This window comes from Oncorhynchus kisutch, linkage group LG22, assembly GCF_002021735.2.
Source record: "Oncorhynchus kisutch isolate 150728-3 linkage group LG22, Okis_V2, whole genome shotgun sequence".
NCBI lineage: Eukaryota > Metazoa > Chordata > Actinopteri > Salmoniformes > Salmonidae > Oncorhynchus > Oncorhynchus kisutch.
Genome location: NC_034195.2, coordinates 23586911 through 23611258, shown reverse-complemented (window position 1 = coordinate 23611258; position 24348 = coordinate 23586911). Strand labels below are relative to the sequence as shown.

Sequence of the window (24348 nt, the reverse complement as noted above, 5' to 3'; positions counted from 1 at the left end):
AATTTGAAATAGATGTAAAAACTCCCTAAACACAAGGAATCACAGTCCAGGACAAGCATAGAGCTGAACTATAGTCTTCTTTTCTCAGTAAAGCTCCCCTAAGTTTTTAGGCTTTCATGTTCCAACCGATCTCAACCCTCCATAGTGTGCAGAAACAAGACAGAGTGCTCTCCTCTGAACCCCACTTCGGGAAAAGCACCAAATCAGTGATATGTATTTTACAGCTCTAATGTCTGTATAGAATAAACAAGCCTATGACAGAATTCAAATATGAGATATATTTAATTATAGATGTGTAATACAACATAAACGCACACAGTATTACGAGGTCCATATTCCGTGTGATCTGTGTCAGGTTAAAAGTATTTGGGGATTTTGGTTCAGAAATAAAAAACAATGTAATATCATATTAGATGAGTAGCCTACTACTACAAATGTGCATTAAGTGCACATTACCTGCTTGGATCGGCCCATATTTATAAATGGAGGACACTTTAATTTCTATGAAAATGTCTGGTGCTACAAATATATAACTCAGAATTTTATGTTGAAGCCAATGCAAGGATTATTTCTATAACAAAAGGGTTTTGCCCTTTTACCCAACGTTAAAACGTTGCTATACTCAAGAGAGGAAAAAGCAAAGCGAGAGGTTCTACTCTGCCCAAAATCTGTCCACGAAAATAAGACCACAAAGTGAGGAATTTTGTATGGAGGTCAATGTGTCGAATTTGGTCAATAACAAAAATGTAATTGCTAATTTACAACGTGAGACTTATATAAGTTCCGTAATTGTTAGGTTGTTACAACTGCACTGTTATAAGTGGACACACATGGCATTTCGGCAATACAATATATATTTTAAAGAATATCTTCCCCCTCATTGGCTAGAATTGTCCCACCTGATCTCGCCTCCTAACGCATGCATGCCATCTTTGAGGACATATATTTTCATCGTTAGAGCGGTCACCCTACTATCTTGTCAATATAATACAAAATCTTTGCTATACTTCATCTGAACAATGACAGGTGTTATTATCATCCTCTATATAAACAGCCCATTACAGTTTTGACGAATTAACAGCAGCGTGGCGCGCGTAGTTAGGTGACAGCCCTAATCTTAGTGAGGTTTAGTGTCTTTCATTAATTTAAAAAGTATTCTCCCCAGCTCATTCATTGTCTTACCAGGTGAGTACAGTGTTGCAAGTTGTCGGGCCCCTGCATGCTGCGGTCCCCAACGAGGCGCCGTGCTGCGGGCAGCCGAACCGTGCTCATTCCCGTTAGGATCCTCCTCTGCCATAGACCGAGGTTGAATCTCTCTCTCTGACAGTAGTACTGGCGCTGCCACCGCGATCCTCCCTTCCATTCCCCCAGTTTTAACTAAAATACATAAATCATGTATTTCTTCAAACGAAGTCAGTTATTTGATTGCTAGGTAATGTTTGTCAGTGGTGTTGTGATGCTCTCGGCACCGGAGCTACCCAGTAAAACCCGGAACTACAATACGGATGAACCGCCTCTGACAAACAGACTTATAACGGCGGCTATAGTACTATGTTCCTTTCGTCTGATTGAGACAACAGTTTATTTCATTCTTCAAAGACAAAAGTGTGCCTAAAACTTGCGTGTTTTAGAGCAGCGCTTTCATGTTCCGCTAATTATTGTAAACACTTGTTTTTGCATTTCTCCATGCTTGCCAGAGTGTAGGGATAGTACATTTATGATAACAAAAAAGGTCTAAAACAAAAAGCCAATTGTTTATGGAAACGACTTAAATAGGTATTTAAAAAAATCTTAGATTTCCTCTGATAATGACAAAACCACCGCGATAAATACCTGGCATTGGACCGTAGGTTACGTCTGTGACTGACAGTCTCACACTTTCAGTCTCCAGCAATTCAGAGAATCATCTGTAAAATATTGAGGATCCCTAATGTCCTGGTTCAACAGCGAAGTGAACCATTGGGCGTATTCATTATGGAAAACATGTACTGTTTAAGAACCAAAAGGAAGAAAACGGAGCAAAACGAGAGTTTCTATTGGACAAATTCAGGTAGGTCCATCCCGTTTCGTTCAGTTCGCTTCCGTTTAAGAAACGTTTTGCAACAGAATAGGCAGAAGGAATTCACCCGTAGTTCGAAATGATACGCGGGTGATGCCATTGCCCACTGGCACCGATCCAACAGTGCACGACAAAAACAAAGACCAGTTGGTATTTCACAAACTTTACTGATTAAAATATGACACAGCAGGCCCATATTCTCTATTCCTTTATAGAGTTTAGTTAATTCAATTGTCCTTCCACATTTTAAAACAGAAATTGTCCTACACCGGCAATTCCTCTTCAAAGCATCTGGTTTTCTCATGCAGATTTGTTGAAATGTAAATATATATATATCTTAATTTAAATCTTTCTAGTTATCACATTACAGATTGAATGAAGTAAACGGACAACATAATAGCATACATTTCTGTTGGCTAGGCTGCGTCTGACAAAGTAGCCTAATGATTGTATTCAATTGCACCTGTTGTGTGTGCTGGCAGGAGTCCCCATTGAGATAGTTAGCAGATGCAACATTGTTTAAGTTCCATTTGGCGACTGTGTGAAATTGGGCAGCAACATTGAGGCATCTCCATTGTGAAGTAGTACATTTTCTTCTTCTACTACTTCTAAACTCAGCAAAAAAAAAGAAATGTCCTCTCACTGTCAAATGCATTTATTTTCAGCAAACTTAACATGTGTAAATATTTGTATGAACATAACAAGATTCAACAACTGAGACATAAACTGAACAAGTTCCGCAGACATGTGACTAACAGAAATTGAATAATGTGTCCCTGAACAAAGGGGGGGGGGGGCAAAATCAAAAGTAACAGTCGATATCTGGTGTGGCCAACAGCTGCATTAAGTACTGCACTGCATCTCCCCCTCATGGACTGGACCAGATTGACCCCACTCTTCCACCAAGGCATCTGCAAGTTCCCGGACATTTCTGGGGGGAATGGCCCTAGCCCTCACCTTCCGATCCAACAGGTCCCAGACTTGCTCAATGGGATTGAGATCTGGGCTCTTCGCTGGCCATGTAGCACTCTCTGTAGCGTCTCACAGTACGGACATTACAATTTATTGCGCTGGCCACATCTGCAGTCCTCATGCCTCCTTGCAGCATGCCTAAGGCACGTTCACACAAATGAGTAGGGACCCTGGGCTTCTTTCTTTTGGTGTTTTTCAGAGTCAGTAGAAGGGCCTCTTCAGTGTCCTAAATTTTCATTACTGTGACCTTAATTGCCTACTGTCTGTAAGCTGTTAGTGTCTTAATGACTGTTCCACAGGTGCATGTTCATTAATTGTTTATGGTTCATTGAACAAGCATGGGAAACCGTGTTTAAACCCTTTACAATGACGATCTGTGAAGTTATTTTGATTTTTACGAATTATATTTGAAAGACAGGGTCCTGAAAAAGGGAAATTTAGTACTAAAGGGTGCACACTGGCACCTATAGTGTGTTGTTGGAACAGGTATAAAGCCAATGTTGATGATTTATTGCCACCTGCAGTTATGGCATGTTTTTTCAAAAGTATAATTCATTGCCCAATTCAACTTCTACCGATGACCTGGATGGAATTATGTGATCATTCCTTAACTCATAGGAAGTCTCACCATTCTTAGGTAATCAACTGGGTGGAAGTCATCAATGGCACTGCATACTCTATTCCCTAGAGTCTACTGTCTGAATAGCCGCCCTGGCTCTTCTCCAGGTACGTCGACAGCGGTGGACAAACATCTGGGCCGAGGGTACGCTGACCTCCTGCTCTTGTTCTTGGAAGAGTGGAGGCTGATACCCCATGCAGCACTTGAAAGGGGAGAGTCCCATGGAAGAACAGGGAAGGGTGTTCCGGGCATACTCCACCCAGACCAGTTGACGGCTCCAGGTTGTGGGGTTGGTTGAGACCAGGCATCTCGAGCTGGTTTCCAGATCTTGTTTGGCTCACTCCGACTGACCGTTGGTTTGGGGATGGAATCCAGATGACAGGCTGGCCAACGACCCAAAAAGGGTGCAGAATGCCTTCCAGAACTGAGACGAGAATTGATGACCCCGATCGGAGACCATGTCTACCAGGAGTCCATGGATCAGGAAGACATGCTGCACCATAAACTGGGCCGTCTCCTTGGCAGAAGGTAGTTTGGGGAGAGGGATGAAATGGGCGGCCTTGGAGAACCGATCGACTACCGTCAGAATGACAGTGTTGCCATCAGACGGAGGGAGCCCAGTGACAAAGTCCAGAGATATGAGACCAGGGATGATGAGGGATCAGTAGTGGCTGAAGGAGGGCAGAAGGAGCTTGCCGTGGAGTCTTGTTCTGAGCACACACTGTGCATGTGGTGACGAAGACAGAGATGTCAGGAACCATTGTGGGCCACCAGAAACATGGTCGGAGGAAGGCTAGTGTACGACGGGACCCTGGATGACAGGTCAGCCTGGAGGAATGAGCCCATTCCAGGACCTGGGACTGGACTGGGTTAGGGACAAACAGGCTGGGAGCGTTGCGCCTCACGAGCCAGGTTCCTAATACCCCAATCCACAGTGGCAGTAAGGCAAGAGGTAGTGAGAATGGTTTCGGAGGTCGAGGGTGTGGCACAGGTACTTTATAGGCGGGAGAGAGCATCAGGCTTCACATTTCTTGACCCTGGGCAGTAGTAAATGGTGAAGTTGAATCTGGTTAACAAGAGGGCCCACCTGGCCTGCCTGCAGTTGAGGCGCTTGGCTGCACAGAGATATTCCAAGTGTTTATGGTCGGTCCAGACCAAGAATGGCTGTTCTGCTCCTTCCAGCCAGTGCCTTCACTCTTCCAACGCCATCTTAAACACCATGAGTTCTCAATTGCCTACATCGTAGTTCCTCTCTGCAGGATTGAGTCAATGGGAGGAAGGCACAGAGATGAAGCTTTTGGTCCTGGGCAGATCGCTGGGACAGGATGACCCCCACTCCAACATCCAAAGCATCCACTTCCACCACAAAATGATGCAAGGGGTCCGGATGGATGAGGATGGGAGCTGTTGTGAACCGATGCTTCAGGTCCACAAAGGCTTTGTCGACAGCTGGAGACCATTTGAACGGTACCTTGGGAGAGTTGAGTTCCAAGAGTGGGGCCGCCAAGGTGCTGTAATCCCGAATAAAATGGCGGTAGAAGTTAGCAAAACCAAGAACCCTTGCAACTGCACCCTGTACGTTGGTTGAGGCCAATCCACCACTGCTTTCACCTTTCCAGGATCCATCTGAATATTGCCCTCAGCAATGACACATCCCAGAAGGGTGATAGTAGACCGGTGGAACTCACACTTCTCGGCTTTCACGAACAGTTGGTTCTCCAGGAGGCACTGAAGAACCTGTCTGACATGAAGTACATGATCTTGGGAAGAAAAACAGGAAAAAACAGGATGTCGTCAAGGTAAACGAACACAAAACGGTTTAGCATGTCCCGGAGCACATCGTTTAGCAGAGCCTGGAAGACAGCGGGGGCGTTGGTGAGTCCAAACGGCCTGACCTGGTACTCATAATGTCCACTGGCTGTGTTGAAGGCTGTCTTCCACTCATCCCCCTCATGTATCCGAACCAAGTGGTAGGAATTCCGAAGGTCCATCTTGGAAAACATGGTGGCTCCCTGGAGAGGTTCAAACACAGAGGAGAGGAGAGGTAGGGGATAACGATTTTTTACCGTAATGTCATTAAGTCCCCTGTAGTCAATGATACAGACGCAGGGTCTTGTCCTTCTTTTCCACAAAGAAAAACCCTGCGCCGGCAGGAGATGCAGATGGACGGACGGCCCCAGTAGCCAGAGATTCCTCTATGTACTCCTCCTTAGCTTTGGTCTCTGGTCTGGACAGAGTATACAACCGACCCGAGGTAGTGTAGTGCCTGGAAGAAGATCAATGACACAGTCATAAGGAGGGTGCCGGGGAAGGGAAGCAACGTGCCTTACTGAACACTTCCAGGAGGTCATGGTATTCAGTGGGAATAGCTGAGACATCCACAGTCTTGCTAACATTCCTGAGGAATACGATTTGGGGAAGGCTGTGCTGCTTGAAGGCAATGGGAATGGCAAAATGGGCTCCAACCCAGGTTGGAGCTTGTGGTCCAGTCATTCAACAGATTGTGCTTTTGTAGCCAGGAACATCCCAAAACAAATGGAACATGGGGAGATGCAATGAGGAGGAACTGTATAGTCTCACTGTGGTTACTAGAAACCCGTAATTAAACGACACAGTACTATGAGTGACTTCCCCTATAGAGCGGCCGTCCAGTGTCTTAGCATCCATGGGAACAGTGAGAGACTGAGTGGGAATACCATGCTCCGTAGCAATAGTGGCATCCATAAAACTTTAATCAGCCCCAGAGTCAATGGGCACTCGGAGAGACATAGATTGGTCTCCCCACAGCACAAGCACAAAAAAAGGGTGTGCGGACGATGGGAATTAGGGAACTCCCAGTCTGACTTACCATAGTGCTGGTACCCACGAGAGACAAGGGTTTCCTAATAGGGCAGGTAGATTTCCGAGAGGGCTTGTGTGGCTTCGAATCCTCTTGGAAAAGCTGCCTTCGGAAACTTCCGGATTCCCTTGAAGGTGAGCGAGCCATAGCGGGTACACGAGTGTGCCCGAGACGAGACCTCTCACTCCTACATTTCCTTAGGCGTTCATTGATTTTGATGGTTAGGGCGATAAGGGAGTTGAGGTCCACAGGCAGTTCCCGAGCAGCTAGTTCATCCTTTACCTCCTCAGATAATCTGTGCAAAAAAGTATCGAAAAGAGATGCCGGATTCCAGGCCCTCTTGGCGGCCAACGTGCGAAAATCAACCGTGTAGTCTGCCACACTACGGGAGTTCTGACCTAAGTCAAGCAGTTTACTGGCCATCTTTCTCCCAGATACCGGAGACTCAAATAGCTTTCTCACCTCTGCCATAAATTCCTCCAGATAACCACAAATGGAAGATTGTTGCTCCCAAACTGCCGTAGCCGAGGAGAGCGCCCTTCTCAACATTAGCGTAATGATATACGCTATCTTCGATCGGTCTGAAGGAAACAAAGAGCGCCATAATGAGCAGGCACTGAGAAAGAAAACCCCGGCAGGCACCAGGATTCCCCGAATAGCACTTCGGAGGAGGTAAGCAGGGTTCTCAGGGAGCTGGAATAGGCTGTGCAAACTCACCACAGAAAGAAACATTTACTGGGTGATTGGGGTTTTTCAGAGGTGGCAGACAGTCTCTGAGCTAACTCCCTGATTTGCTCCATAATAGCCTTTAACCCATGGTCATGGCATTCCGTCAAGGACCTGAGCCCTTCCAAAAGACCCTGTAGCAACTCCTGATGTCTGCCGATTGTGGCGCCATGCAGGGAGACAGCTTGTCGGAGCTGGTCCAAGTCTCCTGGGTCTGTCATGGCCAGTTCCTACTATCATGACACAAGGCGAGACCCAGATGCAGACACAGGAGGCAGATGGTTGGAGTCTTACAATGTTTATTAATCCAAAAGGAGTAAGCAAGAGAATGGTCGTGGACAGACAAAAGGTCAAAACCTGATCAGAGTCCAGGAGGTACAGAGTGGCAGACAGGCTCGTGGTCAAGGCAGGCAGAATGGTACAGAAACAGGCAAGGCTCAAAAACATACAACACGAACTGGCACAGAGAGACAGGAAACACAGGGATAAATACACTGGGGAAAATCAGCGACACCTGGAGGGGGTGGAGACAATCACAGGTGAAACAGATTAGGGTGTGACACACACAGTCCATCAAATATTACTACACATACTAGGCCTCTAGTTTAAAAGCCTCGCTACCTGATCTCGCAAGCTTACATGAATGGTTCGCTACCTCCATCAGTCGAGTAATTGCGAGGACCTATCGTGGTTCAAACACACCAACACAGTTGAGGGCACGACAACACCTCTTCCCCCTTAGGAGGCTGAAAATATTTGTCAGAACCTCAAAGTTCTACAGCTGCACCATTGAGAACATCTTGACTGGCTGCAGCACCACTTGGTATGGCAACTGCAGGGTTCAACTCTCGGGCCGACTCTTTTCTCTGTGTATATCAATGATGTTGCTCTTGCTGCGGGCGATTCCCTGATCCACCTCTACGCAGACGACACCATTCTATATACCTTCGGCCCGTCTTTGGACACTGTGCTATCTAACCTCCAAACAAGCTTCAATGCCATACAACACTCCTTCCGTGGCCTCCAACTGCTCTTAAACGCTAGTAAAACCAAATGCATGCTTTTCAACCGGTCGCTGCCTGCACCCGCATGCCCGACTAGCATCACCACCCTGGATGGTTCCGACCTAGAATATGTGGACGTCTATAAGTACCTAGGTGTCTGGCTAGACTGCAAACTCTCCTTCCAGACTCATATCAAACATCTCCAATCGAAAATCAAATCAAGAGTCGGCTTTCTATTCCACAACAAAGCCTCCTTCACTCACGCCGCCAAGCTTACCCTAGTAAAACTGACTATCCTACCGATCCTCGACTTCGGCGATGTCATCTACAAAATGGCTTCCAACACTCTACTCAGCAAACTGGATGCAGTCTATCACAGTGCCATCCATTTCGTCACTAAAGCACCTTATACCACCCACCACTGCGACTTGTATGCTCTAGTCGGCTGGCCCTCGCTACATATTCGTCGCCAGACCCACTGGCTCCAGGTCATCTACAAGTCCATGCTAGGTAAAGCTCCGCCTTATCTCAGCTCACTGGTCACGATGGCAACACCCATCCGTAGCACGCGCTCCAGCAGGTGTATCTCACTGATCATCCCTAAAGCCAACACCTCATTTGGCCGCCTTTCGTTCCAGTACTCTGCTGCCTGTGACTGGAACGAATTGCAAAAATCGCTGAAGTTGGAGACTTTTATCCCCCTCACCAACTTCAAACATCAGCTATCTGAGCAGCTAACCGATCGCTGCAGCTGTACATAGTCTATTGGTAAATAGCCCACCCTTTTTCACCTACCTCATCCCCATACTGTTTTTATTTATTTACTTTTCTGCTCTTTTGCACACCAATATCTCTACCTGTACATGACCATCTGATCATTCATCACTCCAGTGTTAATCTGCAAAATTGTAATTATTTGCCTACCTCCTCATGCCTTTTGCACACATTGTATATAGACTCCCCCTTTGGTTTCTACTGTGTTATTGACTTGTTAATTGTTTACTCCATGTGTAACTCTTTGTTGTGTGCTCACACTGCTATGCTTTATCTTGGCCAGGTCGCAGTTGCAAATGAGAACTTGTTCTCAACTAGCATACCTGGTTAAATAAAGGTGAAATAAAAAAAAATAAAAAAAATAGAATCTGACCGTAAGGCGCTACACAGGGTAGTGAGGTCCAGTACATCACTGGAGCCGAGCTCCCTGCCATCCAGGACCTCTATACCAGGTGGTGTCAGAGGAAGGCTCTAAAAATTGTCAAAAACTCCATCCACCAAAGTCATAGACAGTTCTCTCTGCTCCTGCACTGCAAGCAGTCTGAGACCAAAAGGCTTCTGAACAGCTTCTACCCTCAAGCCATAAAACTGCTGAACAGTTAATCAAATGGCTACCCTGACTATTTACATTGACCCCCTTTTTATTTGCACTGACTCTATGCATACTCACTGGACTCTACCCACACACTCACACACACAAAACACACACGCTGCTTCTACTCGGTTTATTATCTATCATGATTGCCTAGTCATTTTTAAATATTACCTCTACTACCTCGTACCCCTGCACATTTACTTGATACTGGTACTCCTTGTATATATTTTCCGTACTGTTTAACTCTGCGTTGTTGGGAATGGGCTAAGTGAGCATTTCCCGGTAAAGTCTACACCTGTTCTATTTGGCGCATGTGACAAATGCAATTTGATTTGAGGCTAACAGTTTATAACCTGCTATAACCATTGCAAAGTCTATGATATTTTCTAACATCTAGGAAATATCAATTCCATGTTCTGATTGTAAATGTTGGGCTCAAAATATATTGAAATGTAACATTTAAATTGTAAATGATTAAAACATATCCCTTAATTTTTCAAGGAAAGCTGGCCAATATATTTAAAGATACAGTACACATGCATTTGCCAGTTGTAGTTCAAACAAGTTATATGGCAAGTTGACTCAAGTTCAACTGCTCCCAGGGCACTGTGGTATATCAATGCGTTCCGATGACTGATTTCTGGGAACGGTACCGACCTTCTGTCCAGCAGAAGCCATGAGACTCAACGGCTGAACCAGCTGCTTAAACACATGGATGCAATTAAAGCAGAGCCGTATGGTCGTCAAACCAAACCAACAGTCTATTATTGTTAGTTTAAAGGGAGGTGGAAAGAGGTTTTATATGGCTGGCTTTAGATGACATACGTTTATTCCTCTCTGTTATATTTTGTATAATCCATATTTCAATGTCATACATTGAAAATAAATTCTTCCTGATATGATCATCAAATGTTATAGGATTTAGGGAAATATATTAAAATGTATTATACACAAGTTCATTCAATCATCAGTGAATGATTTGTGGAGTAAGCTTTTTTTATCCTGCTATACTAGGAAATGTGTTTCCACATTGATTGTACATGTTTTTTTAAAGTAGTATAGCGATCATTGCAGTTATACACGTTTTATTAGGCTCTAAATAATTGTGTAAAAGCAATGGGGGGGGGAAAAAATCATAATCATGATCCACAATGATATTGTCCCCCAACAGATCCTTTCCCTGAATGTAAAGACCCCATGTTCTGAGAAAACGGAAGACATAGCTCCGCATATTATATTACATTTCATACATGTGTTATGATCAGTTTTCAGATAGGAACATGTCTACCCCTGATGAGTCACTGATAATGATGAGTGCTAGGTAGCTGGAATGGTTGTGGATGGAGTGTAAAAGATGAAATCATTAGGTTTACAGTGAGTGCATGCTGTAGTGAAGGTATGTTGTTCTCTCCAGGGTACCTCGCTGACTTTCATTAGAAAAACAAGACACACATACACACGCATTCCCTTTATTTGTGATTGATTTATTTGTAATTTTTGACTGTACTAGTTGCATTCTGGTTAATTCACATTTAAAAAGCAGACGTCATCCAGTTTCACTGAAATTGATCATTTTTACAATAACCTTTAGGTCCATAGATTGGAAAATCCAATCAAACCATTTGTGTTTTTCTCAACTTTATTTTGTTTTATGTCTTTTTATTTTGTAATTACAAAAAAGAAAATATGTAACAATAATAATAAAAAGGAGGAAAACGCAGAAATATTACGACTGGCAAACAAACAATCACAACACAGCACAAGTACCTAGTTACTGCAAGGTACAAAAACCAAGAAGAAGAAAACGTATGCAAAGAAAACAGGAGAAAAGATTTGGCACCTCTGAAGTTTGATACAAGAAGCAACAGAGGCCAAGGGAAGCATTTCTAGAGACTAAAATCAGACAGAGGCGTTTATTTTTCTCTCTCGTTTTTTTCTTTTGTTAAAAAAAACCTCACAACCGGGAAGCAGGGACGATAAAAATACTGCACGTACAATACCTTTTCTCTCCTTCATATCCTTTTTTCTCTCCTTTTCTTTTTTAATAGCATATCCCATTAATATTCATTCCCCACTGCTCGTAATAGCTGCGCCTGGTGGCGGAATCCTTAGAGTTTTACATGTGAGTAGCAAATGACACTTTGATTGGCTGTGATGTTGAAATGGTCCTCCCCCACCGGGCCTGGGTCGGGGTTCTGGGCTGAGCCGGGAGTCCTGCCGGGCCCAGTCTCACTGCGCGTGCTGGCTCAGTGTGTGGTTCTGGAAGGGAAGAGAGGAGAGGAGAACACATGAGGAGAGAAATAATAAGCTACGTGCCCACACCTCCGAGCCCCCACAGCCACCTACCCCCTCACGCTATCCCTATCTTTATACACAACCGTCATGTCTGTCTGTCCGTCCATCGGATGGCCCCAGCCTCCTGTAACATGAACTACCTGCTCTCCACACACACACACACCATTTCTATTCATCTTACATAGAGCTGCAGATAAACACAACAGTCATATTATATTAATCCATGGCAACATGAAACAATTATTTGTTTATTCAGATTTATGAGGCATGCATCCCTTCTGATATTCTTATAAATATTTGAAAACACAATCTCAATACCTTATGAGGCCCACATTCCAACGGCTCTCGAGTGCAACACATAAATTCGTAATAAAAATGCACAAAACACCTTTATCAAAACTAAATTCACAACACCCCCAGAAACAACTGCAGGAGCTTAGACTCTATGCACACCTCAACCAGAGGATATAACTTCACAAACCAAACCAGATATGATGTGAAGAGTTACATTTTCAATCACAGCAGATATGGGGCTCCCAGAGGCTTGTGTGTTAGGGAGATTTCTGGTAGGCTGGCTGTTTCCTCTGCGCTCTCCCCTGGACCATAAACCCAATTCCCAGGGAAAGCTCAGCAATCATCCCCCTCTTCTTGCTAAAAGCTGCTTTCCAAGATTAATCTCTCACAGAAAGATAGGCCCATGTTTTTGTGCACCACTATGAAAAAAGAAAAGGGTGGAAAATCTGTAGGATTAAACATGGTTTTCCGTTGATAAATGCTTATTCTTATTCTTTGGGCCTTATCTTGGTGCACATATTTTGCACACGACTGTTGGCAGAGCAAGGCTGCACTAGTTCAGCAGAGGAGGCCAAGCGCCCAGTCCAGGTCTTAAAGCCTTCAACTGTCTGATTGCAGCCGTTCAGAGCCAGTCTTTCTTTTCCTCTTTTAGTCTCTCTTGCTCTATCCCTCCCTCTTTTCCCGTGCCCCTCCCCCACGTATGTGAGCAAGAACACGCACAAGGGAGGCTCTCCAGTGAGGAGCCGTATCTCACTGGGAGCCACTGACCCCATTATGAGAGCAAACCACTTCTCTCTCTGAGCCACACCGCCTGCAGTTCTGCCCCACTCCAGCAGAGGTCAGGATTGGCTCTTCCTCTGCCTGCTTCTCCTGTTAGTCAGACCACAACAGACTGGAGAGCTCCAGCCAGAGGGGAGGAACATTTTAGACAAAACAGAATACTAGATCTGGATGTCATCATCATCACGTAAATGCACATGTCAGTTGTATCTATGCTTGCTTTTTGTGTACTTTGTCCTTCTGTGACCACAAATGGCATGTTTTTTGGGATGTGGCCTTGTCTTATCTTAGTAAGGGAATGTGTGTGTGTGTGTGTGTGTGTGTGAGAGAGGGAGGGAGGAGAGAGAGTGAGTGAGTGTGAGTGCATGTTTCCCCCAAGGTTTCCAGGGTTTTGCTGGTATGTATTGATTTGCAGAAAGATGGGATTGAGAGGCAGTGGCTACTCCCTTGGGTCCCGGGTTACACAAGCACCGCAGTGGCCTGATGGAAACAGCACAGCTAGGGAGAGCAGAGGAGAAAGTAGCCACACAAACACCCTCACCTACACTGCTGCACATTCCATAGGATGGACACACCGTTTCACAGACACACACAAACACGCACAACAAGTAGCACTTGTTTAATTTGTTAATCAGTGTTAACGTACACACTGTGATGCTGTCTTAGTTAGCGCTCTTCATTTGAAAGCGGTGTCAGGGGCAGGAGTATTGATCACGCCGCAGGCAATCGATGGGGCGAATGGCGTGCGTCTCTGAATCTGATAATGACTCTCAGTGTGACATCAGTCCTTTGCAGCTGTAATTGATATATTCTCCAGGATGAGGAGATCAAGGGCTGTGCTCTTTAAACAAGTGGAGACGGAGACCAAAAATACACCCCGTCATCTCACAGAGAATCACCCCAATGCAGTACCTGACAATCTATCACTTAAACCCTTACAACCTTAAGAACCAATCAAGACAGTAATTGATCCTGAAACAACCTCCTCCTCCCTGTCTTGGACTGCATCATATCTCTAGCAAACTGCACCTTACAAACATCTAACCACAGGTAAGACAAAGACATCTAGTGTACAAGATAACCTAGCCACTGTACTAACAAAGGCAAGACATCACTGACAGTGTTCTCTCTTTTTGTATTGTACCATCAAACTAAATGGAGAGAGCCTGCTCTCATGTCACCGGGTAGCAGGAGGAAACTGTGTGATGGATGGAACAGCGCCCCTCTGCAGGGGGAGTCTATGCAGTGGACAGAACAGCCCCTCACTGCTCAGTCAATATCAACGCTGTCATTGTTTTCCTAAACTGGTTATAAAAGAGAGGCTAAATCCTGCCGAGCTGTGGGCTCATGGGAAATATGGCCCAGTCGCATTACTAATGCAGAGACTGCTGCACACACACGGGAAGGGAGGGGAGGCAGGAGATAAAGATAAAGGAAAATCAAATCTATGTTTCCAACACGGTGCTTTTTCTAACCATGTTAACAACGCGTGAGAACCTGGACAGGGCTGCCATCATGTCACTTTCAATAAGGCGTCTGATGCGCCGCCGCAGGGCCCCCTGGCCCCTCTCGGCTCCTCGTTTTGTGGCGCCCCCTGGGGAGCAGGGAGGAATGGGGAGACTCAAACATGTTAGTTCACTAGGTGTCCTTTAGCAAACACAGGAATCGGGGAACAGAACCGAAAACTGGAAAATAACGACATTTTTCAAGGAACAGAATCAGAACTGGGAACGAAAGTAAAGTATTTTTTTCAGTCTCACAAAAAACGCAACAAGGTGCCTATGCAAAGCCCTCACTCCATCACTCAGAAACTTGTTCCAGTGTCTGCCTGCCAGCTGAAAATCTTCGGCAGTGTATGTGCAGGCAACCTGCCCTTTCCCCTCCGAGGCATAAGCTACTGTAGCCTGCTGACATTACATAAAGCTACTGTAGCCTGCTGACATTACATAAAGCTACTGTAGCCTGCTGACATTACATGAAGCTACTGTAGCCTGCTGACGTTGCATAAAGCTACTGTAGCCTGCTGACATTACATAAAGCTACTGTAGCCTGCTGACATTACATAAAGCTACTGTAGCCTACTGACATTACATGAAGCTACTGTAGCCTGCTGACGTTACATAAAGCTACTGTAGCCCGCTGACGTTACATAAAGCTACTGTAGCCCGCTGACGTTACATGAAGCTACTGTAGCCCGCTGACATTACATGAAGCTACTGTAGCCCGCTGACATTACATAAAGCTACTGTAGCCTGCTGACGTTACATAAAGCTACTGTAGCCTGCTGACGTTACATAAAGCTACTGTAGCCTGCTGACGTTACATAAAGCTACTGTAGCCTGCTGACATTACATAAAGCTACTGTAGCCTGCTGACATTACATGAAGCTACTGTAGCCTGCTCACGTTACATAAAGCTACTGTAGCCTGCTGACGTTACATAAAGCTTCTGTAGCCTGTTGACGTTACATGAAGCTACTGTAGCCTGCTGACATTACATGAAGCTACTGTAGCCTGCTGACATTACATAAAGCTACTGTAGCCTGCTGACATTACATAAAGCTACTGTAGCCTGCTGACATTACATAAAGCTACTGTAGCCTGCTGACGTTATATAAAGCTACTGGAGCCTACTGACGTTACATAAAGCTACTGTAGCCTGCTGACGTTACATAAAGCTACTGTAGCCTACTGACATTACATAAAGCTACTGTAGCCTGCTGACGTTATATAAAGCTACTGTAGCCTGCTCACGTTACATAAAGCTACTGGAGCCTGCTCACGTTACATAAAGCTACTGTAGCCTGCTCACGTTACATAAAGCTACTGTAGCCTACTGACATTACATAAAGCTACTGTAGCCTGCTGACGTTACATAAAGCTACTGTAGCCTGCTCACGTTACATAAAGCTACTGTAGCCTACTGACATTACAAAAAGCTACTGTAGCCTGCTGACGTTACATAAAGCTACTGTAGCCTGCTGACGTTACATGAAGCTACTGTAGCCTGCTGACATTACATAAAGCTACTGTAGCCTGCTGATGTTACATAAAGCTACTGTAGCCTGCTCACGTTACATAAAGCTACTGTAGCCTACTGACATTACAAAAAGCTACTGTAGCCTGCTGACGTTACATAAAGCTACTGTAGCCTGCTGACGTTACATGAAGCTACTGTAGCCTGCTGACATTACATGAAGCTACTGTAGCCTGCTGACATTACATAAAGCTACTGTAGCCTGCTGACATTAAATAAAGCTTCTGTAGCCTACTGACATTACATAAAGCTACTGGAGCCTGCTGACGTTACATAAAGCTACTGGAGCCTGCTGACGTTACATAAAGCTACTGTAGCCTGCTCACGTTACATAAAGATACTGTAGCCTGCTGACATTACATAAAGCTACTGTAGCCTGCTCACGTTACATAAAGCTACTGTAGCCTACTGACATTACAAAAAGCTACTGTAGCCTGCTGACGTTACATAAAGCTACTGTAGCCTGCTGACGTTACATAAAGCTACTGTAGCCTGCTGACGTTACATGAAGCTACTGTAGCCTGCTGACATTACATGAAGCTACTGTAGCCTGCTGACATTACATAAAGCTACTGTAGCCTGCTGACATTAAATAAAGCTTCTGTAGCCTACTGACATTACATAAAGCTACTGGAGCCTGCTGACGTTACATAAAGCTACTGGAGCCTGCTGACGTTACATAAAGCTACTGTAGCCTGCTCACGTTACATAAAGATACTGTAGCCTTCTGACATTACATAAAGCTACTGTAGCCTGCTCACGTTACATAAAGCTACTGTAGCCTACTGACATTACAAAAAGCTACTGTAGCCTGCTGACGTTACATAAAGCTACTGTAGCCTGCTGACGTTACATAAAGCTACTGGAGCCTGCTGATGTTACATAAAGCTACTGTAGCCTGCTGACGTTACATAAAGCTACTGTAGCCTACTGACATTACATAAAGCTACTGTAGCCTGCTGACGTTACAAGTGTGATTCAGAAACGAGGGAGAAATGTTTCATTTGAGAAAAATTGATACATTATTTTCAATGCTAATTGCGGACACTATATTTATCACGTTTCACATTGGATTTATTAACTACTAAAAAGGTAAGAGGTGTTTTTAATTCTGGTGCCGCTCTGCACACAGACGCTTGTTAGCGAGCTAGCTCTGGTCCAACTTTAAGCCAACTCTCAGAAGTCCAAAAACATTCAAAGTTCCTCCATAGACGCTGCTTGAAAATAAGGAGGCAGTTACTCAGTGATGCGTTGGAGTTTCCTAGAAGGCTTTACATTCAGGCCAAAAACGATGTATTCCTTTACTGTGTTTTCTTGCAGTATTACTTTAGTGCCATATTGCTTACATATGCATGTTTTGGAATACTTTTTATTCTTCTTTTGACTCTGTCATTTAGGTCATTATTGAGTCACTACAATGTTGTTGATCCATCCTCATTTTTTCTCTTCCAATCACAGCCATAGCGGTTTTAAAATCACCAATGGCCTCATGGTGAAATCCCTGAGCAGTTTCCTTCCTGCAGTTCAGAAGGACGACTACATCTTTGACGCGTTTAGGTGGTTTAATACATCATCCACAGCATTATTATTAACTTGACCATGCTTAAAGATATATCCAATGTCTGTTATTATTACCTATATACCAATCACTACCCTTCGTTATGAGGCTTTCGAAAAGCTCCCTGGTCTTTGTAGTCGAATCTGTACTTGAAATGCAATACTTGACTGAGGGACCTTACAGATATTGCATGTATGGGGGACAGAGGAAGGGGTAGTCATTCAAAAAATGATTTCAACCCCTATTATTTCACACAGTGAGTCAATATAAATGATTATGTGATCTGATAAACAAAGGTGTGTGAATACTTATGCAACGACTATATTTGAGTTATTACATTTGTATTAATCTGGGAGAGGCTCTACTCTTAGGACGCTAGCCTGTCCCTCTCTGCTCTGTTTTTAACACTAAATTAAAAACCACCTTTGCCGCCCGGTGCACTTTAGTGTGCCTTATTTTTAGACCGCTGACAGTCTTCCAAGGGCCGGAGACTAACAGATGGGCTGTCTTAAAGCTTCATATGTTCCCAGGTTTTCACCTCCGAGAGACAGGAAACTCACTGGGGAGTGTGCTACAAATAAACGCCCCCCTGCCCTCCCCTTGTATTCCCTCTTTCCTCCCCCCGCCTCTCCTTAACCTCCCAACCCACCCAATAAATGTGCCCGTTCTCCTGACATGTCCTGTTTCGCCATCCTCCCCCCTGGCCCCCACCCTGTCACCCAAGGGGGACTTCCCCTCCCCTGCTGTTATCCTTCAGTAAAGCCAAGCTCAGACTCAGAGACAAGCGCATCCGAAAGACTCACACACACAAACACTCACAGAACTGGCTAGCCATAAGACAAAACCACATAGAAACACACTCACCTAGTTAGACCTACTATAACATCCTAGTTGAAATAGCTTCAGCTAAATTACAGAAAATAGGCATGATTCAGCTGGTGCCAGTAATGAGTCTCTCCTTGGCCTACACAGCTATGGGGTTCAGTCCCTCATCATCCCCCTGTATAGGCTAACAAAATAACACACCTACCATGAACTCCTGATCCAACTGCTGACTGGCATACCCTCTAAAATACAATTTGAATGTTGTGTTAGTGTGTGAGAATATCCCCTCAAATATTTATTGGTTTGCATACACAATATGATAAGAACATGTGCACTTATATACACAATATGATAAGAACATGTACACCCAGAGAAAGAACAGAGAGGGGGCCTGTGGCTGTACAGGCTCTATGGGGCGTAGTGGAGTGCCTAGTGCCAGATGAGCTCAGGGGCCCCAGACGGACTGTGCCATGGGTGACAGAGTACAGAGAGACATGCAGCGCTGCTCTCCCATTCGCTCTCCCAGCCCGCCCGGCCTGATCACTAAAGCACACTCCCATTCCCTTTCCGTGTCACTGTCATAACAGACCCAATCCCCACAGGCCCCCAGGGAGCCCGCCAATTTGATTACAATGCACCCTAAACTGAGGGGGAAAGCTAAGAGTAGGGAACAAAAGTGCACAGAGAGGGGTGAGGGGAGGGGTTTGATGTGGTGCGCTTTGTGGTGTCACAAATATGATCACCCAGAGGGGAGAGAGAAAGCGAGAGAAAGCGAGAGAAAGCGAGAGAAAGCGAGAGAAAGCGAGAAAGAGAGAGAGAGATGGGAACATTTTACAGAGAGGAGAGCGTGAGGAAGGGTTGATGGTGCAACTGTGAGCTGTCAGTGGTGTGTGTGATTTATAGAGTGTGTTTGTGTCAGCCTCCAGCTGCTGAACGGAGAACATCAGGGTGTAAAAGACCCCATCCTATGTGTTCTCTATGATGGAGAGGGAGAGATGGTGAAAGAGAACGATAGAGATAAAGAGACCAAGAGAATGACAGAGAGAGAGGGAGAGAGAAAGAAAGAAAATACCATTACCATGATGTTGATCTAGTGACGTAATCCACATATTTATGGTTGATCAAATCAGATCACAGTGTAACCACGTCTCTACACTGTGCCAGGAGAACCCACTCAGGGACAATACCCCGGCTCATACGTCACTGTCACAGCCATGACAGTTCCGCTCCTGTTTTGGCATGAGTGGAACGACACCGCACCATACAGCGCTAGTCCTGTACCGCGACAACAGTTCTCAGTTAAACTGTCATGTCTGACTAGGTACGATGCTTTGCTCTGTGGAGGCAGACACACAAACAGGGACAGGTTCCAGGAGGAGAGAACTGCCCCCCTTCCCTTCCTCCTTCCCCCTTCACTCTCTCCCTCTCTCTCTCTCTCTCTCTCTCTCTCATAGAATACAAATCATGGAATGTAACAGACAGATAGAGAAGGGATGGAGAGGGTAAGGAGATAGAATAGTTGATTCAATCCCAATGGATCTCCCTCCTCTTTGTCCCAGCCTTTCTCTCCCCACTTCCACGCTGGCCCCTAAATTATTCAATTTCTACCAGACACCTCATCTCTCCGGGCACCAGGGCAGCCATGGTCTCCCTCTCTCTTCCTCCCTCTCTCTTCATATCACTTAAGTAGGGTTGTTTCATGAGGGGGAGGTTTGTGACAGAATCCCTATGGGGAATGTGTGTGTGGGTATTATACAGGGTGTCATTGGATCTTTAGTCAACAACCCTTATTCAAAGAGTCCCTTTCAGAGGCTTGTAGCAAATAATGCTTACACACACACACACACACACACACACACACACACACACACACACACACACCATGGTAAGACGACAGGATGTGAATGTCTTGATTCCCTCAGAAGATTAGCTCACCCCATGTAGAGCGTTTTTCATTTGAATTCACCTCACTCAAATTTGTCTGAGTTTCTTTCGCAGTGCGGGAGTTCGGGAACAAAAACAAAACACACAGAAACAGGTAAACAACTTAAACATGTCCTGGGGCGGAGGATGTGAGGGATGACAGTATGTTCCTGTTCCATCTCCTCAGAGGTCTGCAGGTTGTTCCATGTTCTGTGCAGAGGTTGTTCCATGTTCTATGCAGAGGCTGCAGAGCCCCCCCCCCCCCTTAACCCTTTTCCCATGCACAACTCAAAATCCCTGTTCTCACCCCCCCCCCCCCCCCTTTAACCCTCTTTCCAAGCACAACTCAAAATCCCTGTTCTCACCCCCCTTTAACCCTCTTTCCAAGCACAACTCAAAATCCCTGTTCTCACCCCCCCCTTTAACCCTCTTTCCAAGCACAACTCAAAATCCCTGTTCTCACCCCCCTTTAACCCTCTTTCCAAGCACAACTCAAAATCCCTGTTCTCACCCCCCCCCCCCCCCCCCTTAACCCTTTTCCCAAGCACAACTCAAAATCCCTGTTCTCACCCCCCTTTAACCCTTTTCCCAAGCACAACTCAAAATCCCTGTTCTCACCCCCCTTTAACCCTTTTCCCAAGCACAACTCAAAATCCCTGTTCTCACCCCCCTTTAACCCTTTTCCCAAGCACAACTCAAAATCCCTGTTCTCACCCCCCTTTAACCCTCTTTCCAAGCACAACTCAAAATCCCTGTTCTCACCCCCCCTTAACCCTCTTTCCAAGCACAACTCAAAATCCCTGTTCTCACCCCCCTTTAACCCTCTTTCCAAGCACAACTCAAAATCCCTGTTCCCACCCCCCTTTAACCCTTTTCCCAAGCACAACTCAAAATCCCTGTTCTCACCTCCTTAAGTGTTGTTGCTATACAATTAACGTGATTATTGAGCTGAAAAATACAATACCATTGATACCGTGACCACAGCTTCACACCACTGCCTGATCACTAGACCAGTGTAGGCTACCACAGTGGACCATAGTGTTCTGTGGTGCAGCTCAGACAGACAGGTATGCCAAGCCAGACAGCTGTATCCTGTATGTGGTGCATGCAGTCCCTAGACTGCATCTCTCTGAGCTGGCCAATCAGCTTACGGGAGGGAGCAGGGGGGGGGGGGCAGTGGGGTCTGCAGAGAGCCCCCCTGGTCCCCATTCTAATAACATGGAGCGACACTCTGCACAGCGGGGCAGCTGGGACTCAACCAGACACCGCCACTGGGACACCTAGATCAAATCTTGCCTCCACACTGTGGCACGCCATGGTGATCAAACTAAGGACTCCCCAGCCACCTACACACATATCCAAAAACACATCCTTAGTTCAGAGAGACACACTACAATATTGACACACTGTAGCGTAGCTACGGCAGCGAGCATAGACAAGGACTATTAAAGAAAGCACTACTTAGACTCCATAGCGCAACGCAATCTAAAACAGACACATTTCCTAACGTGAACATACACGAGGCTAACAAAGACACTGCTCAGTGCACAACTTGTCCAATCAAACAAGGCAGACCGAGAGATCAGACACTGCATGTTAATCGTGTGCCTTCTCTGCTCAAAGACCCAAACCCCAGCTCCTACCATTATAAGAGCATTGTGTGAGAATGCACTGCACTTAAATATTCAACACTTTCGGGATGTAGAGGGAGGAGGAATCAACAAACAAACAAGCCAGAGGACCCCCCTCCTTCCTTCCCCCCATCCCCTCCCTTTCTAAACTGCTGACTGGAGTTAAATATTTACTAGTGCTAAAGGAAATAGTGTATACACACATGCCAACAGAGGGGGTGTGCTGGCCTGGGTGGGGAGCGCCAGCGCCCCCCCTGAGGGTTGAATTAACCAGCATAGTGTAAAGCTCAGCCATGTGGTCAGCCAATGACAGCAGACCACAGAGGGGTGAGACGGGGAGGTGGAGGCTCTAAGGCACCTGGGGGAGACAAATAACAACCACAAAAAAGCCAAGTCTCTGAAGTTTCCAGTAAAGGAATCCAGATCTGGCAGGTTGGGTATAGCAGTGCTGATCAGGGACAATAAGCATCACTTATTTACCGGCTTACGTCTGGACTATTTATGGGGCACTGGGGAGAGGCACAAAGGACTAGAGGAGAGAGGAGCTGAGAGGGGCTAAAATATGCATGGGGGCTGGTACATATGGGACTAGGATAGAGAAAAAGAAAGAGAGGGAGGCAAAAGCAAGAGAGTTCAGAAAAGTAAGGGAGGTGGGATAGGTGGCCATGAGGGAGAGAGGATGATGCAGTGACGTGTCCCACCAAATGCTTGTGGGAAGGCTGAAGGATTAAAGGAGGGTGGCCCTGGGTGGGCCCTCAGAGGGCTGGGGTAGGGAACCCCAAGCCCGGCACAGCCCAGGCCAGCCATCCATTCAGACCTCATTAAACACAAACACCACAACAACCAGCCTCACCACTAACCTCCACGACCAGCCCACATCCCCCACTCAGACCACTCCATCTCCCCCACTTAGACCTGCTCCTCTTGGGGACAGGCAGAGCGATGGGCTGGCAGGTGGGGGTGGTTAGTAGGAGTCAATGCTCAGATATGGAACAGGGCCAGGAAATGGAAGAAGGATTCACACTCATCAGAGGATTCTGCTGTGGCCATGTGAGTATGGTGTTCCTAGCTTGGTGATGGAGTGAGTGGTCCTACTTAAAGAAGCTCAGAGAGGAAAATGACTTATTATTGACGGTGTGACCCGGTCAGGAGGGGAGAGGTGTGGCCAGGATGGAAGGAAGGGAGGAAAATGGAGGAGTGTGGAAAGGTGGAGAGGCACAAGAGGGGGCCGTGCCACACTGTGCGATCGGCTGGTGTTTATCTCTCAGTCGCTCGGCCTCGGGGTGAGGCAGACAGTGACCGACAGGGTCCAGCACTCCTCCTGCTGCTAAATGGACTGACCGGCCATATGCCCACTGCCGCCGGCCCTACATCACTGTCACGGAAGGGGGGGGGGGCTTGAGGGCTCTGTGGACCGGTCAGGAGATTTAGGTCATAGCCCCAAAATGGAGCCATTGATATTATTTGGACATTAAGCTCACAGGAAACTCACTCCCAGGGCTAGCATACACACAGACCCTCTCCTCTACCATCCACCCTAGTGGAGCGGGGAGGAGCCACATGAGGAAGAGTGGGAGGGAGGGTGTGTTAGTAGCAGGCGGCTGGGTGGGTCCATCCTCCAGCCTGTAGCTCATTTCTCAGGATGATGGATCCAGCCACGGGCAGGGCAGAATAACGCTGACCCCAGCTGCCCACTGGACCCACTCTTGAGTGAGTTATACAGAGCTTGGTCCTCCTCGATCTGTCTGGATCCTAACGACCCAACATGGCCAGAACCCTGCCAGGAGAGGGTGGGAGGAAGGAGAGGAGGGGACGGAGGGAAGGAAGGAAGTCAACCTGATGGAGGGGAGGGGTGGCTGGATCTGGACATTATTGTGTGTCAGTGTCTTCTGTGTCTAAAACTGAACGAGTTAGTATAAGTGTGGGTGTACTAATATATATTTAAGTATGTGGTTGCGCAACGTGGACTCGGGTAGACATAGCAGAGTAAAAAGAAAATCCGGGACACTCAAATTAGTATCATATGTTACATTTGGTATGCAATCATTTGTGAACGTCCATCATCCATTTCAGATGATATGTTCTGAATTACAATTCGTACTATGTTACGAATTTGCAATATTTAAGATATGTTACGATGTGGCGAACATTAGCTAGGCCAGGGGAAGGGTTAGCTAACATTAGCTAGGCCAGGGGAAGGGTTAGTTAACATTAGCTAGGCCAGGGGAAGGGTTAGTTAACATTAGCTAGGTCAGGGGAAGGGTTAGTTAACATTAGCTAGGCCAGGGGAAGGGTTAGTTAACATTAGCTAGGCCAGGGGAAGGGTTAGTTAACATTAGCTAGGCCAGGGGAAGGGTTAGTTAACATTAGCTAGGCCAGAGGAAGGGTTAGTTAACATTAGCTAGGCCAGAGGAAGGG

At 46.0% G+C, this 24348-nt stretch overlaps 2 protein-coding genes across 6 annotated transcripts in view; both read right to left on the bottom strand.

Moving 5' to 3' along the window:
• si:ch211-212o1.2 (TMEM189_B_dmain domain-containing protein) overlaps positions 1 to 1946 on the bottom strand; it is a 37906-nt gene extending 35960 nt beyond the window's left edge. Inside the window, exons 1-2 of the mRNA XM_020456645.2 lie at positions 1834 to 1946; positions 1183 to 1377 (exon numbers count right to left, since the gene is read on the bottom strand). Coding sequence (XP_020312234.1) covers positions 1183 to 1377; positions 1834 to 1840 — 202 coding nt within the window. The 5' untranslated portion in view covers positions 1841 to 1946. The remainder of the gene's footprint in view (positions 1 to 1182; positions 1378 to 1833) is intronic.
• A 9105-nt stretch (positions 1947 to 11051) lies between these two features.
• Positions 11052 to 24348, bottom strand: part of LOC109867215 (zinc finger protein 423) — a 143091-nt gene continuing 129794 nt past the window's right edge. For all 5 annotated transcript variants that reach the window (XM_031801632.1, XM_031801633.1, XM_020456230.2 and 2 more), the window contains one exon: positions 11052 to 11847. In XM_031801632.1, coding sequence (XP_031657492.1) covers positions 11818 to 11847 — 30 coding nt within the window. In that variant the 3' untranslated portion in view covers positions 11052 to 11817. The remainder of the gene's footprint in view (positions 11848 to 24348) is intronic.